Raw genomic sequence first — 18,045 nt, 5'->3', positions numbered from 1 at the left:
ATTGTTGTTGTTGTTGTTGTTATTATTTGTTGTTGTTGTTGTTGTTGTTGTTATTATTATTATTATTGTTGTTGTTGTTGTTGTTGTTGTTGTTATTGTTATTGTTATTGTTATTGTTATTGTTGTTGTATTATTGTTATTTATAATTTGTACAATTAACCTCCTTGTGGTTCGAGACTGGTCTTGCTGAGTTATTTATTACTTCGACACTCCTGCACTTGGGAGAAGACATCAATTTTTTTATCGTGTCAGCAACTGATAGAAGGACTCTGATAGTGGTAATCTTGGCCACGAGTGCAAATGTTTCCTTGTAGTCAACACCAAATTTCTGAGTGAACCTTGAGCTATGAGACAAGCTTTATGCAGACCAACTGAACCATCTGACTTAAATTTCATCTTAAATATCCAATGACAGCCTACAACTTGTTTTCCAACATGTAGGGGTTCCAATCTCTACGTGTAATTTTTAGGAAGTGCTTTCAGTTTTTCATTCATGGTCTGCTGTCATACATCCTATGATTGTGCTTCATGGAATGTCTTCGATTATTGAACAATTGACATGGAAGTAAGAAAAACATTATGCGATGGAGAAAGTTGATGATAGGACATGAACCTGGAAATAGGATACTTTACATTATATGTGACATAATCTTGCATTCAAAATGGCACTTGACGAGTTTGAAGGGAAACTCTCCTAGAAGCTGACAAAGTATCGAGTGGTGATTCTCGTATACTGGTATTTTCATTGCTTGAATCCTAGTCAAGAACAACAATATCACTAAAATCTGATGTAGTTTGAATTTGAGTAAGTCGGTCAGTAATAACATTTCTAGGAATAGTTTGAACCTGAATCTGTCGATCAGAATTGAGAATGATAGGGGAGGTGGATTGATATTCTCAAAGCTAGGCAAGGGAAAAGGATCTGACAGCATCTCCACCTGATTTCCTATAGAAAAATATTGTGTATCTTCAAGAAATTTCACGTCCCTGGAAACATGTAGTTTCTGCAACACAAGATCATAACACTTGTATCTTTTATGAGTTGTGGAGTAACCTAAAAAGATACACTTGATCGCTTTAACATCCAGTTTGTCATAATATGTAGTTGGTAAGTGCACAAAACAAGTGCAACCAAATACTTTATGATAAGATATATTTGGAATTTTATCCCACAAAACTTCAAGAAGAGATTTAAAGTCTAGCACTTGAATTTATAAGATAAGCAGCTATAAGAGCTCCATAGGACTAGAAATCTTTAGGAACATTCATTTGAATCATAATGACATAAGTTTTTTTCAAGCAGATCATGATTTTTACGTTCAACTATTTTTTTTTTGTTAAGGTGTACCAACACAACTAATTTGATGTAGAATTCCATTAGAATGTAAATATTTTAACATTTTTTTGGACATATATTTGGTGCTATTATTAGATCAAAATATTTTAATGTGAGCTTAAAACTGATTGATCGTTAACAAATGAAAATTCTTAAAACAAGCAAATATGTCATGCTTTGTTTTTAGCAGATACACCTAAGTAACCCTAGAGAAGTCATCGATAAATGTAACAAAATATTTGAAACCATTAATGGAATTATGGAAGGGTCCCCATACATTTGAATGAACAAGTTCAGATGCATGATGACACGACTAAAAGATTGATGTCTTCTCCCAAGTGCAGGAGTGTCGAAGTAATAAATAACCCGGCAAGACCGGGGTCGAACCACAAGGAGGTTAATTGTACAAATTACAAACAAAAATTATAAACAATAATAATAGTAACAACAACAACAACAATAATATTAGTAGCAATAATAATAATAATAATAATAATAATAATAATAATAATAATAATAATAATAGTAGTACTAATAATAATAATAATAATAAAGAAGGAGAAGAAGAAGAAGAAGAAGAGAACTTTGAGATGGAATATTAATGTAAGGATTAAACAATGATAATAACAAATGTCAAAGTTAGAGGTTCCACTAATGGTATGTCAAATAAGTACAGTATAAACTCTTATTATTCAATTGGAAACCACACACAAAGGAGGTTCCATTCAGATTATATATTGTTAACATGATTACATTAGTCATCTTATTCGATTAATGCTAATACTTGTAAATCTCGTCAAGCATTCATGATTATAACTTATGTTAACAACAAATCAAGTTTCTTTCATAGCTCAGGTGTCGGTTATACCATACATTATGGGCTATGAAAGTGCCAAGCATTTGTTGTACCAAGTGTTATACAACATAAATCAAGATTAGTCATTTAACAAGCAAAGTATTAAAGAGTGAACAAGATAACAAATACAAAACATGTTAGTATCAAACATTAAAGTCCATATTAAGTTTACACTATACTTATTCTTACACCATTAGTGTAGCCTTTTCACCTTGACATAATAAACTTAGCTGGACATAATGAAAGAAAGAAAAATAAATAAACAAAATAAAAATATAAATAAGATAAAAGTTAACTAAGAAAATGAAAGGAAATGACAGACATAAACTTGATATTAATGAAAGCAAAGCATAAGCAATACAAAAAATACAAAGAGTGAAAGGAAGAGCATGATCTTGATCTGGAAACCAAGATGCCTAAATGTATGGCAAATGCCTCCTTTTATAGGCCAAAATTGGGAACTATTGATTTGATGACTAATTGATGAGTGGGTGACCAACTCTTGATTTGGTGACAATCCTTATCTTCTCTTGTCTGCTAAAAACATCATTGATAACGTCAAAATTAGAGCCACTTGAAAACATAAAAGTTGTAGGAAATTATCTTAGATTTCTTGTGTAAAAAATTCAGCTCATTTTGACTTTTAGAACTCCAAATATGGCTAAAATACTAAACAGTGCTCGGACTGGAGGACAGATTCGGGTTTTTTTGTTGTTGCTCTAATTTGGACTTGAAAATGACCTTTTTAGATCTTGGGCTCCATATAAAAGTTATAGGACTATGTCTTACCTTTCCATCCATATAAAGTAGACCTAAATCTAAGATCTATAACTCTAGATATGACCCAATTACCGAACAGTATTCCGGTTTGGATTGCACCGATATCTCTTTTCTAAGTTTGGCCATCTCTTTATCCTTTCAATTTCAGTTCTTAAATTTATCAATCAATCCTTTCATTTATGTGATAGGCCTACATTTAAAATAAACATTTACCATAAATTAAAGGTATCTTATATTATTAGATATATTATTATAGTATCTTATATTATTAGATATATTATTATAAAACATGCTTTAGTTAAGGAGTTATTGGTACTTCAAGTGCAAAATGATGATATAAAACCTTGATAAAAATACACTTTTAAGTACTAATCACATGAGTAGTTTTTTATATTGAAGGAGTAAACAGAAGTCTTGCAAATTTTAAAAAATAACAAATCTCATAATTAAGCGATTCGTGTAATGAGGTGGATTAGTTGTTGAAGTTTATTTTACCAAGAATAGACTCTAAAGGGTGAGCTAGACGATGATGCTGTAAGAGGTGCTTATGAGGTGGATTAGTTGTTGCTTAAAAACCTTTGAGGACTTGTGATTTTTGAGAGATATAATAGATACTATATAGGAAAAATCCTTCACCAATCATCTCCTTGGTGACAAGATCTTGAAACACAACTTTGAAAGAAGTAAGAATTACTTCACATTTTAGAGTAGATATAATCTTACTGATAGAAAGCAATTAAAATGGAATAGATGGTACAAATAGAACATCAGAGACTATCTTATAAAAGAATAGATTGATTTTTCCTTTCCCTTTAACATAAGCACCACAATCGTTGGTTTGACAAATGATTTAAAATTATGGATGTTATCTAATTTGTTTGACATGTGATCGATGGTACTAGAATCTATTATCTAAAAATCATGTAAATTTACAAGTTCTAATGGAGTCATAAAAGTAATCAGATTACTTTGACTATTTTTTGGGTCTGTTTTTGCTAAAAAATCATTAAAGTGATTGAGAAGAGTAGTTAATTGCTTCTGGTCTTGACTGGTAGATTCACCATGTGATTTTCCTTGGCCATGCTTGCCTTGCAAATAATTAGTAAAGTTAGATATCAAAGTTATAAAATTAGTATAAAAGCTTTCGGTGGAATTTACATGATTATTTGCAAGGTATGATTTATGATTGTTTGCGTGTCTTGGTAGTCTTTTTAGATCTTTTGCAAATTTAGGCTTAATTTCAGGATGAAGAAGCCAACAATGATCTGCATTATGACCAAGATTGTGGTAGTAATGGCACTTTAAATCAATATGTTTCCCTTTCTAGTTTTTTAAATCTGATAATGGTCTGTGCTAACTATGATCAAAAGAACCAGAATTCATATCCTACGGCATTAATTTGGTATGATAAGCATGAGTTTTAGAAACTCCAACATCACATGTCATTACGTTCCTGTGTATTTCTTCATGTTGGATGGTAGCACAAACCGATTTCAAGGATGGTAGTTCTGGATTTATCAGAATATGGCTTCGCATGTCTTCAAAATTTGGGTTGAGACTTGCCAACAACTAAAAGATCCTATCCTTCTTAGTTCTTTTTCATAATATGACAACATCAGTAATGTAGGGGCGATACATTTCCAGTGCATTTCATAGGCCTTTAAGGCTTACCAATAATTGAACAAAAGACTTTCCTTGCTGGTAAAGATTGACAACCTCGCAATGAATTTGAAATATCCTGGTAGTGTTATTTTGATTTCAATACATGTCACGAATGGCATCCTACAGGTCTAGTGATGGTTCTGAGAAACTAAAAATCTTAGCAAGATTTCTTTTCATAAAGTTGAGGATCCAAGACATGACCAACTAGTCTTTGGAAAACCATACTTCATATTCTGGATCATTAGCTTCTAGAAGAATGGTAGAATCATTTATAAAACCCAACTTAGATCTTTCACTAAGAGCAATAGTGATAGCCCTTGACCAATGAAGATAATGAATTCATTCAATAACACAGAGCTCAATCTTTGAAATATGTTGGTATCATCAGAATAATTTGCTAGTGCTAAGACCTTTGATCCAATATCAATAACATCCTTTAAGTGATCTTCCATGACAGTACCATTATCTCTCCCTATAGTCTAATAATTCAAAAACCAAGCTCTAATACCATGAAGAAATTTGAAGCATAGCAATGAAGAAACATGAGACAATGTAATGGTAAAACAAAGTTCTCATTCACGTCATTCTTAAGCTGTACATATGTATATATAGAGTGGGAAAAACTTGCAGCAAGGAAAGACAATCTTGCGTATATTTTCTGTTATGATTATTGCTAAGATTATATGCTAATAATAAATACACAATCATATCTAAACTAGATAACAAATAAGTTATACTAGGTAATGACATAATAGTGAAGATCTTCGTAATCATTTCAATATCATCATTAACATCCACCTTTTCTCTATGTACGAGGCATAAAGTATTTGATTCTAGGCACCTTTTGTTTTGCTAAGATTTAATTGTTTTTACTCAACTTTTGCAATTCTGTCACTAACTTTATGAATTCCATGCCTTTTACTTCATAATATTTCCAGACATTTATCTTTTTTATTATAATAATTTAAATCAAATTTCACTTAAAACATCCTTAGCATTGTGTGGGCATAAAAAGCTAGCAAAAAAGCTATAATGTATAGTTTTTTTGATATCACATCAGCATTATGCAATACCAAGCAAAACATTACAATAGCTTTGACTTTTATATTTGGTTAATATACCCAATAAATACAAAAGATAATAAAATAAATTTATATAAAGCATAAGTTTTTTTTTATTTAAATCTTGGTATCTAAAAATTCATTAGATTTTAATTAATTCGGTTGAGATGGGATGACCCGTTAAGGGGTCAAGCTTTTACTCTATTAACAAGAGTCAAATTCAAGATCTTATTCAAGATTTAATTATTTTTACTCAACTTTTGCAATTCTTTCACTAACTTTATGAATTCCATGCCTTTTACTTCATAATATTTCCGGACATTTATCTTTTTTATTATAATAATTTAAATCAAATTTCATTTAAAACATCCTTAGCATTGTGTGGGCATAAAAAGCTAGCAAAAAAACTATAATTTTGTAGTTTTTTTGATATCACATCAGCATTATGCAATACCACACAAAACATTACAATAGCTTTGACTTTTATATTTGGTTAATATACCCAATAAATACAAAAAATACTAAAATAAATTTATATAAAGCATAAGTTTTTTTTTATTTAAATCTTGGTATCTAAAAATTCATTAGATTTTAATTAATTCGATTGAGATGAGATGACCCGTTAATGGGCCAAGCTCTTACTTTATTAACAAAACTCAAACTCAAGATCTTATTCAAGTAGAATAAGTAATGATCCACTTAAACCATTTACCATTAGTTAACATGTAATTTTATGAAAGGACAATAACACATTTTGTTTAAGATAATTTTAAAATAATTTTAAAATCAACTTATATATTAAAAATAAAAATATATAAAACATGTATTTTTATTTTCATGGTCTCATTACTTGTACTTTAAAATGAGTGGGATTTTCATTATGCATTTATTACTATTTAAAATTTTGTAATCAAACTTTTTTTTTGGGCATTTTAGTCCTATTAAGAAGCAATTGGCTTTAAATTCTTATGAAATAGTGAGATTGGAAAAACAGGGACCGAAATGAAAAACATGGCAAACATGAGTGACGCACCATTAGTTTTGAAAAAATACATTTTGGTCCTTCAACTTAAATAATCAAGAAAATTATACATGTTTTTTCAAAACCAAATGGACCAAAAAGAAACTCTATAAAAAAGCAGAGCTACTATTTTTTCCCCTATATCAGAGCTGCTATTTTGATTGTTATTCAATTTTGGTACCCTAGCTTCTAATCCAATTAAAACCATAAAATTAATTTGATTTCCGCAATATCAAGTCCCAAACTAAATTTGAAATGCCTTGTCAAGATCACGGTAGCCTAACAGAAGGCAAGCGGGATCAAGTTAGAACACAAATACCTAAATTCACTTGATACCAAAGGATTCAATTGAAAAAAAAACCTCAAAACAAAATTTAGAGGGGGTGGGAAAATAAAAGGAAAAAACCACTGTTATAGTGAGTAGAGCAACAATTACCAAATCTTTTAGGGTCTTCTGTAATATTTAAAAAATACTAGCACTTATAGATGCAGAAATATTCCATTTTATTTCCAATTGACTTGAAAATCTTTCAAAGACGCCGGCTATTGTTTGTGAATGGAGGGGAGTTGTTCCTCCCTTGTCCCTGCTATCGGATTTGGTATGGGTTCACGTATTTTCATATTTTTTTTTATAATTAGAATATAGTTTTTAATAGTTTATACTCAATAAAAAATAAAATACAATGCCAAATGAGGCCATCTACTTCGACAATAAAGCAGGGTCATCAAGGGCTTTGAATCCAGATGTTATTTGATAGACATGCATGAACAGGTAATATTATTGCAACAGCACAGCTAGAATGACACCCGGATACCAAGTAAGGCCATCAGCTGAGACACAAACTGAGGGTGCCCTGGCCATGCAGCTCCGGTAACCAAGTTTTCGTCGGTGTAGCAACGATCGATTGGATCCGGTTCTAGCCATGTTGCCCCTCCCAAGACGACGTTCAGCTTCACAGCAGGATATGCGGTGCATTTTCTTCCCTGCAGCAACATGATTCACACATACAAGAATAAGGATGGCAGGTGTGAAGAAAATGATTACTTGTGTGATTCTATGAAAGTGAAAGAAAACTTTGGGTGCTACCTTGAGAACTCCCGCAGCAGCTAGGATCTGCTGTCCGTGACAAATAGAGGCAACTGGCTTCTTTGATTGCATGAATTTCCTCACCAAGGCAATCACTGTCTCATCCAGCGCCAAATATTCTGGGGACCGGCCTCCAGGGATGACGAGGGCGTCGTAACTCCAGGCATCCAAGCCTTCATAGGAAGCTGTTAGAATGAAATTATGGCCTGGCTTCTCAGTGTAGGTTTGGTCACCTTCAAAGTCATGTACTGCAGTAGGGCAGAAATCCCCAGCCTTCTTCTTGGGGCAAACTGCATCAACGTGGCACCCAAGAGCTTGAAGGGATTGCAAAGGAACAGTAACCTCATAATCTTCCATGAAATCCTGAAAGCAAGGATAAGAGAATAAATACTTCTTAGTAAACAAGAAAAAACACTTGTTTCTTGGAACTTGATGATAGTAACAAGAGTCAAATTACCCCACAGAGAAACAGAATCCTCAAATAATTTTTGCATTAGAACTTACCCCACAGAGAAAAAGAATCCTTTTATCTGAACCAGATATCTTGCCTCCCAGTGCCTTCACAACAAGCTGGATGTACCCAGGATGCGCCTTGTATATAACTCCAGTAATGAGATTGCCATCAGAAACACAATCCATCATTGTTTTGGGTTCAATCCAATGAGCACCGGCATCGATGAGAACAGGTCCCAGAGCATGGTATGCTGTGCACTTCCGACCTTTTAATAAGCCTGCTGCTGCCAAGATCAATGGCCCATGGCAAATAGCAGCAATCAGCTTTCCTGAATCGGAAAATTGCCTCGCACAATTTAACACAGATTCATTCATGGCAAGATATTCTGGAGCCCTTCCTCCTGGTATAACAAGCGCATCATATTTGCTGAAATCAACTTCATCGAAAGTTGCATTGAGACTAAAGTTGTGTCCAGGCTTCTCAGTATAAGTCTACAGAAAGTAAATTTCCAACAAACACATCAGAACCAAGGAAATGAATGGCCATATTATGGATGTTCTTTATTTGATCAGTTGGGCTACACCCGCCAAGTTTATCAGAAGTTCAAAACACGGTTTCTATCAAAAAGGGAGCTCGCTAGACACATTATGAATGTAAAATGATAATGGAATCATTATCACTACCAATCTCACCACAACCACTACCACTATCATCACCAATATGGCAAGCAATTAATCAGAAAAGCCCTCTAATTAGTTTCACAAAAATCAAAATCTTATAGTTGAAATCTTCTTTAATCCAAGAAGATTTGTCTAACACCATGGGTTTTGTCCACAAATATCTAGAGACTGACAAACTCCCATGCCCTGTACAATATTTTGCACATCCATACAACACATAGATGGAGGTGTTACAGAGAAATATGTATTGCCAAGCAAACAATGTTTTCGTTAACAATCATGAAATGGATATTTATATAATAACAAAATAATAAATACAAGGAAGGGGGGGGACCTGATATCCATGATAGGCACCCGAGTCCTCAACTGTAGTGCGGCAACAATCACCAGCTTTCTTTCCAGGACAGACAGCATCAACTGCCATTCCATAAGCCTGCAAGGCTTGAAATGGAACCATAGCCTGCAAAAACAATAACAAAACCCCATCACTTAAAGAAGAAAAACAACTTCAAAATGAGCAAGATAGATAAAAGCGGAAGTGACCCACCTCATAATCTTCCATGTAATCCCCACATAACAATAGAACTTTCTTCTGTGGCTTGCAATTAGCCATTGCTGATCCTAACAATGACGCTTGAGATTTAGCTCTCTGTGTATTACTATTTGAGTACTGGTTATAAATTTATAAGTGCAGGAGAAACGTATTGTTCTTTAACTCTCTTTGTTAATGTTGACTAGATGCACATTCTGACGAATAGAATAAAGAAAATGGGCGGTTTGTTATTAACGAAAACAACTTGAGTTCGGTTTCACACTATTCATCTGAGAACATCGAGAAAAAAAAGTTAATATATATATATATTTTTAATTATTGTGCTTAGCTCAACTGGTTTGAAGACTTGTCTTAATAGTCGAAGTTTCTGTTCCGTGGAGATTTGACCACCAAAACTTCAGACGCGGAGATTTGAAAATGTTTGTTCAATTAATACATACTATATTTTTTTTTTTGTTGTAAATTTTTTATTAAAATATTTTTATTTAAAAATATATTAAAATAATATATTTTTATTTTTAAAAATTTATTTTTGACACTAACATATCAAAACCACATAAAAATATTAAAAAATAATTTAAAATAATTTTTAATTTTTTTTAAAACACAGCTAATTATATATTCAATACCTTTCTTATATTTTTGGAAAGATCTCCTAAAAAAACAGTAAAATATTTTCACCCATAATAACTTTATATGTTATATAGGCAAATAACATCTTATCTCCTATGTTTTTTTTTTAAAAAAAAAATCAATATTATACATATATGCCTAGTCTTTGCAAACCCAACCATGCTTAACTTATCCTTTCAAACATATGCTTGACAAAGTTTGACTCTATTGACTCTTCCCTAATTTTTTTTTGTTTCTAATATTCTAAATTCATCATACAATGATACCATATTTTTCAAATCATATAGAGATTTTTTTTATGGCAATGGTAGTAATTATTTTATGAATAATTGTATATCATATATATTTTTTAAAATTTCCCATGAATATTCACCAAGAATATTAAATCTATTTTAATTTTTTCATTATGATTTTTCTATACAATTCTCTCAACTTAAATTTTTTTTTTTTAATTTTTGCGTACAATCACTTCAAAATTATTAAGGCAAATAATTTTTTTTATTGAAACAATATATTTAAATCATGATAACTTTTTATTCAAAAATCTATGTTATGAATAATATGTGTGTGTGTGTGTAAAACATAAACAAGGAAACAAAGTTTTAATTAAAGAAAAACTCAGCAAAAATTCATAATGAAAATCTATTTGCTTGATACTGTGGCGTGTTGATATTTTTTGAAGGAAATTAAAGAACATCTTATTCATGTCAAAGATGCATGGTTCCTACTTTACCATGGAAATAATTTGTCCTCCATATATCGTGATGAATTTCCTATAAATAAAGCAAAACTTATTATTATGTACATACACCAAATTTTAATTTTTTATGAAAAAAATAAAAATACTATCAATTGTTTTCAATTATTTCTTTGATGTATTCATAAATTAAAATCCAAACTTTTATTATAGCTTAAGCAATAAATCTAGTTGGAAACCAAAACATCTTTGATTATTATTTTTTTTAACAAGTAACTTTGATTATTTTTTTCTTCTAAGCTTTGGCTGTAATAGTCGTTAAAACTATAGTTTTGAAATCTGATCCGGCCTAACAGATTGACTTAGGACTTGTCCAATCTAGGACTAGAATCGATTCGAGTTGAAGAAAAAATAGAGGAAGGAAAAACCTGGTATGACCTGGTTAAAAACCCGGTTGTAACCCATTAATTTTTTTTAACTAAAAAAATATTGTTTTGATTTAAAAAAATAACTCGGGTAATCCAATTAAAATTCGATGACCCAATCAAAACCTGAAACTCGAGTTTTGGACTGAATCAAGTTTAAAAACTATAATTAAAATCAAAATTTGATGATTCTAATTAACTGAAAATGAGAGAAAAAAATTAAGATTTTGAAAAAGAAGAATGCCAAAATGAAAATATATCACAATACATTAAAATAAAATAAACTACTAATCCTAAAACTAAAAGAGTAACCACTAGACACGGAGTTATTGTGCACGCTCTCTATTTTCATTATGAATTATAATAGTGTCAATTTTCTTTTTAATTTTTGGTAAAACTTAGTTGCAACTTGTCTAAAAAACAAAATTTTATAAATAATTAAGGATAAATTGAAATAAATAAATGGGCAAGAGGTGAAAATGAAAGGTCAGTAAATTAACTGGATTAAATTAGGAATACAAGGGATAATTTTAAAGTTATTATAAAGTAAAGGATTAAAATGTGGAAAAAAGAGAAAGGAAAGTTTAGCCTTTCTCTTAAAAGAGTGCTGGCGGCGTGAACAGAAGAAAAACTCCATCTTGCCATATTGAATGTAATAGAAATGTTTGGAAATATGATGTAAATTATATATATATATAATATTTTATATTTTTTATAGATTATTTTGATATATTAATATTAAAAATAATTTTTTTTAAATAAAAAATATTATTTTAATATATTTCTAAATAAAAAATACTTTAAACCAACTTTTTTTAAAATAAAAATATTATTTTAATATATTTCTAAATAAAAAACATTTTAAACCAACATTACTACTATAATCCCAAACAGACTATAAAATATACCATTGAACTCCCCTTATTTTGTTTTCATATTTATGGTTTGTTTGTGATTTTAGTAGTGATTGTAGTTTATAATATTTTTTACTTATAAAAATATTAAAATAATTTTTTTAATTTTTAAAAATTATTTTTGATATCTGCACATTAAAATAATTAAAATAATATAAAAATATAAAAAAATAAAAAAATAAAATTTAAGGGAACACAGTTGAATTTCGAGGCATTTTTGTTTTTAGGTTTTAAGAATATTTTTTTAAGAATTATTTTTTAATTTTAAATTAATATTTTTTTTAATTTTTATATATTTTAATATGTTATGTAAAAATTAATTTTTAAAAAATAAAAAAATATTTTAATATATTTTTAATTTTTTTTAACAAAACAATTAATACCGTATTCCCCAAAACCTGTGGTAATCTTGCAAAAAAATTCTGTGGGACAGCACAAGGTAAACTTCCCAGTAAGTCAGTAACTATCATTTCAAGTGATAAAAAGGCCAGCTGGTCAGCTTGCACTGCTTCTATTGCCTTACATTCAAATTGCAACAGTCTTGAGATTTCAGGTCACATATGGCCAAGCCTCCTGTTACAAAAATTTTCAGAGGCAGAGAAGCTCCAATAATCAACTCAAACTCACCCTCTCAAAACCTTCATTATACTGATACCCTCTTCACCCTCCTCCCCCATAATTTATTCACCACCGTGTCTCTTCCTTCTCCTCCACTAAATCAAGATTCCTAAATGAACCATAACTTCCTTTTAACATCTCCAATAATAAACCTCTTTATTGTCGCTTTGTTCCTCCTGCCAAAGAAAGCCTCATGTACAGACCCTCAGTTCCTAGCTTGTAATCCCGAAAGCTGTGGCGATGGCCAAAACATAAACTTCCCCTTTTACATCGAAAACAAGCAAGAACCCTCTTGTGGCTACCCTGGATTCAGTCTCTCTTGCAATAACAATGGCAAGCCAGTCCTTAAACTGTCCAATAATGAGTATATCATCCTCGAAATCTACTACAAAAACCAGTCTCTTCGTGTCTCAAATGCAGCTGTTTTTGGGAAAAGCACCTCCTGTATTCCTCGAATACAAAACATGTCTCTAGCTGATGACAGGTTCCGTCTACCTTCTAACAGAGCAAGCCTCTTCTTGCTTTACAATTGCAACTCAACACTGCTAGCAAATGATAGTGAACTTCTGAATTACAAGGTTGATTGTTTTGGGGAGAATGCAACTGTTTCAACTCTAGCAGTGCTTGATGATGATCCTCTGTTGGGTCTTGCATCGGACAAGTGTGAAACTGGAGCTGTGGCACCTGTGGATGTGTATAGAGGAGAGACTGTTGGGAGTGAAAGGATGCTACTGTTAGAAAGAGGGTTTGTGTTGAATTGGATAGCAAGTAATTGTAGCAGCTGTGAACTGAGTGGTGGCAAGTGTGGATTTGATAACGCCACGTACCATTTCAAATGTTTCTGCCCTGATAGACCTCATTCTCGGGCTTGTAATTCCGGTGAGTCATTTTAATTTTTTCTTTTTTCCTGTCTTGAAATTTTGTTAAATGTTATTTTATGGCATAGAGCCATTGCCCACTTGTTTACCTTGGCTAAAAAGTTGCTAGTTGTGTGTTACGCTGGGATCGTTATGTCCGCACAACCATGGTTAAAAAAAAATGAAGAAAAAAAATCTCTTCCTTCCACTGTCTAGAAGAGGTCCATCTTGCTAGGCTAGCAAAGTCTTCGATGAACAGTGGCACACACCACTAATAAACTGGCAGTAGGTACTGGGTGGTTTAGGCAAAGAGTCTTCGATGAAAAATGGGGAGATAGCTACTTTCATGCATGCATATAAACTTGATTTTTTAATATTTATACAATTTGATTTGTATCATTTTCTGAATGATTCTTCAGGAATAGAACTGGTTCTGTTTCAATGAATTTAGATCAGGAAATTAACTTGCAGCTGTCAGTTTTTTCGTCTGCATTGGTTCAACTCTTATTATTCGAACATAACATATTCTGTCAACTATGATGCAGGGAATGACAATATGGGACGAAAGCTTATAATAGGTAACAGAATAATATATCATTTTTATGCTTTATATGTTCCTTCACTATCTTCACTTGAATTCGACTGTCGTTTGCTTTTCTCCATGCCTGCCCATCATCAAAGGTGCAGGAACAAGAGGGCCAGCTATAATGATAATTCTGTTGCCATTATGCATTTCCCTTTTCTGATTCAAGCAGAGTTCTCTCTTTCAGTGAAGTTGAACAAGCCAATCATCGTTTTCATCCCTCGCATTATTTTCTTCAACCAAAAAACCTGACCAAGACGGACACTATATCTCCCAACTAAAACTGTTCTCCTCCTTCTCCAATCTGTTAAACAACCGTAGTACAAAGTGTTTAGCAGCACATGTGCATACAAGGCATGCTTTACCAAACTTTCCTTCACTGTGGGAGGTTGAAACCTCTTCAAAAATAGTTTAAATGACTCCTTAGACTGCATTATTTTCCTTCCTCATCTCCTTTCTTTACTACAGCTGCTTCAGCTGCCGGCGTTGGAGTTCTAATAATTACAATCTGCTGCGTCATCATCAGGAAGTTCTCATCCGTCAACTTCCTTTCCTGTTTGAGAAAAACCAGAGGAAGTCGAAGTATAGAGGTTTTTCTGAGGAACTATGGAACCTTGGCACCAAAAAGATACAGTTATTCAGAACTTAAGAAAATGACCAAAACCTTCAAAGAGAAACTAGGCCAAGGAGGCTATGGAAGTGTTTTCAAAGGCAATTTACCTGATGGTCGTCTTGTTGCTGTTAAAGTCTTGAAGAAATCAAAGAGCAATGGAGAAGAATTTGTCAACGAAGTTTCAAGCATCGGCCAGACTTCCCACGTCAACATTGTCACACTTCTGGGGTTCTGTTTTGAGGGTTCCAAACGAGCTCTAATTTATGAGTTCATGTCTAATGGGTCACTTGACAAGCACATATATGAAGAAAATCTCTCGAAGGCAGATCGCCAATTGGGGTGGCAAACACTATACCAAATTGCAGTTGGCATTGCTCGAGGATTAGAATACTTGCACAGAGGTTGCAACACAAGGATTTTACATTTCGACATCAAGCCTCATAATATTCTTTTAGATGAAAACTTCTGTCCTAAAATTTCTGATTTCGGCCTGGCTAAAATATGCCCCAGAAAAGAGAGTATCGTATCGATGTTGGGTGCAAGAGGAACCATTGGATATATTGCCCCCGAAGTATTTTGTCGAAATTTTGGAGGGGTCTCTCACAAATCTGATGTTTATAGCTACGGGATGCTAGTATTAGAAATGATTGGAGGGAGAAAAAACTTCTGCGTCGGAGCTGGTAATAGCAGTGAGATCTATTTTCCATATTGGATACACAAGCGTCTTGAACTAGGCCAAGAACTTGGACTTCGAGGGACGGGCAATAAAGTGGAAGAGCAAATTGCAAGAAAAATGATTTTGGCAAGCTTGTGGTGCATACAAACTGATCCCTCAAATCGGCCACCCATGTCTAGAGTGGTAGAAATGCTGCAAGGAAGCCTCGAATCCTTGCCAATCCCACCGAGACCGACCCTGTCTTCCCCTCCTAGATCTCCTCGTGGATCAATTTCAGATTCCTCGAGCACCGCTATCATAATCCATGACCTTTAAGTTTTAAATACGCATCGCGTCTTCCTTGCACCAGGCCATGCAGCATTGTACCAAAAATGTCTTTAGAAAACTCCATGGCCTGAGCTAGTCAATATAGGATATTGCTCTCGAAGACTCTCTGCTGTTTGCATAATTCAGATGCAGATAATCCGTTCCAACTTTAATCAATTAGTGTGTTGGCACGTTGGCGATTTGAGTTCTAAAAACAGACTTCAAACAAAATCTTCTAGCTTTCCTCTACTCTCGAAATGGGAGGGCTAGAAAAAGTGTGATCAGTTTCAGCACATTTTTTGCATCAGCAATACCATCAGTTGCCCCCAACTTTTAGTCATTACACAGGGTTGAAGATGATTTTGAAACACAAAAACAAATATGCTCTAGTTTAAATTGTTCTTGCAGGCTTAGTTCTTTTTAATACATCATATTAATATTGTTGATGTGTTCTTGAAATCATCTAAGAAGAAACTTAATCTTGATTGACATGCAAGCTTGCACGAGCATGTCTTTACCATACAAAAAACAATAATCAAAATTTATATACTATAGATCACCAAAATTAATAAAAATATAAAAATATTAATTCTTTAATTCCAATCGAGTTCCCAGACGTCTCAAAATGCTACTCGCCTCTCTCATCTTTTCCCTGACATAGGAATCATATAATTTTGCAATTGCACCTGACTTATGGACTATTTGTTTTTTAAGTTGCACCGGCATATATTTATTTATTTTATGGCTGTTTTTTAAAATGTTTTTATTTAAAAATATATTAAAATAATATATTTTTTAAAAAATTATTTTTTTAAATACTTTAAAAGTATAAAAACAAACAAACTTTTAATATATAACCCAATCTATGCATCACCTCCATGAATGGTAGAGCGCTTGCAACCACCTCAGGACTCCAGTTCTCTAATTTGATCACATATTTAACATAAGATTCTTCCCAACTGATACTAATTAATACAAATAAATCTTTTTTCTTTCCCTATTAATAATTTTGATACAATTTTTCCAACTTAATTTTAATATCAAATAACACTGTTGGTTTATACCTGTAAGAACTATTTTTTTTTGTTGTCTCCTTCCAAATTTTTAGGTTGTATTTGGAAATGTAGTATTAATTGCGATTTAAAATGTTTTTTGTTTAAAAATATATTAAAATAATATCATATTATTTTTAAAAATTATTTTTAAAATTAGCATATCGAAACGATATAAAAAAATAAAAAAATAATTATTTTTAAAATTTTAATGAAACACTGTTTGAATCTCATTCCCAAATGAAAAGTTAATAAATAATGAAACACACCTCTTGTTTTTTTTTTTTTTTTTTTTAAGAGCCAAGACTATTTGATGCTACCTTAAAACTCAATGTTCTTAAGTTTTGTGTCAGAACCCATTTTGCTTGGATTATTCATCAGGATCTAATGTTTTTAGGTCTTAAGTTTCTAAATATAATTATGTTATCAATATTGTTATGTTTATTATAATTAAAAGTATTCATTTAAAAAATAGTACTACTTGCATTGTAGATATTATTATTTTTATTATAATTGAAATTATTAATATTAAAAATATTATTATTTATGTTATAAATATCATTATTTTTTTTACCATTAATAATTTTATATTATAAATATTATTATTTATATTATAATTAATATTATTAATAAAATAATTTATGAATTTGAAAAAAAAATATTATTAATATTAAAAAATATTATTTTTATTATAAATTTTTATAATATTTTTATAAAAATAAAAAGTAAACTAAGTAAAAACTAAAATGATACCCGCTAAAAAAAACTACAAATTTTTTAAAACAATGTTTTCAACAAAATAACAAACATATCCTTAGCACGATAATATATAACAGCTGAAATGACACCCGGGCACCAAGCAAGCAAATCAACCGAGAGACGAGCTGAATGTTTCCTGGCTTAGCACTCCATTTTTTCACATTCCATATAAATATATAATATAGAAGTGTACATGTCCTGATCAGTAATGCTTGCATTTTAATGATATTGTTTTTTATTTGATGAAAAAAACTTATTTTTAATTGATGAACCAATTAATTTAAATATATTATTAGTTTTTGTTTTTTTTATTTAATATGTTTTCTATTGAAAGTATTTTAGTGGAATATGTGAGGGTTCTATGATATTTTGGAAGGAAAAAAGGGGCGGGGAGGGGGGGGGGGGGTTTGGGGGTTAAAAAT

At 31.7% G+C, this 18,045-nt stretch overlaps 1 protein-coding gene and 1 pseudogene across 2 annotated transcripts; one reads left to right on the top strand and one right to left on the bottom strand.

Annotated features, from left to right (window-relative positions):
* Positions 1 to 7,262: 7,262 nt before the first annotated feature.
* On the bottom strand, positions 7,263 to 9,706 carry LOC105112049 (protein DJ-1 homolog D-like). Of its 2 annotated transcripts, none has more exons than XM_011007608.1 (5): positions 9,485 to 9,706; positions 9,272 to 9,397; positions 8,308 to 8,748; positions 7,804 to 8,166; positions 7,263 to 7,700 (listed from the first exon to the last, which is right to left on the bottom strand). In XM_011007608.1, exons 1-5 carry the CDS (start codon positions 9,548 to 9,550, stop codon positions 7,512 to 7,514), a joined length of 1,185 nt encoding a protein of 394 aa, XP_011005910.1. In that variant the 5' UTR covers positions 9,551 to 9,706; the 3' UTR covers positions 7,263 to 7,511. The 2 variants fall into 2 exon arrangements, with proteins under 2 accessions (XP_011005910.1, XP_011005911.1); XM_011007609.1 differs by having other exon boundaries at positions 7,592 to 7,675.
* A 3,162-nt stretch (positions 9,707 to 12,868) lies between these two features.
* On the top strand, positions 12,869 to 15,922 carry LOC105112047 (probable receptor-like protein kinase At1g67000; annotated as a pseudogene).
* Positions 15,923 to 18,045: the final 2,123 nt, after the last annotated feature.

This window comes from Populus euphratica, unplaced genomic scaffold (genome assembly GCF_000495115.2).
Source record: "Populus euphratica unplaced genomic scaffold, PopEup_1.0 scaffold320.1, whole genome shotgun sequence".
Lineage (NCBI taxonomy): Eukaryota > Viridiplantae > Streptophyta > Magnoliopsida > Malpighiales > Salicaceae > Populus > Populus euphratica.
This window is presented reverse-complemented; position numbering and strand designations above follow the sequence as displayed.

Excerpts from the sequence above, each read along its gene's own strand:
- LOC105112049 (XM_011007608.1), bottom strand. The coding sequence starts at position 9,550 with ATGGCTAATTGCAAGCCACAGAAGAAAGTTCTATTGTTATGTGGGGAT. Across the intron at positions 8,749-9,271 it reads GTGCCTATCATGGATATCAG|ACTTATACTGAGAAGCCTGG; the intron begins GTCCCCCCCCTT and ends TACTTTCTGTAG. Across the intron at positions 7,701-7,803 it reads CTGCTGCGGGAGTTCTCAAG|GGAAGAAAATGCACCGCATA; the intron begins GTAGCACCCAAA and ends ATGTTGCTGCAG.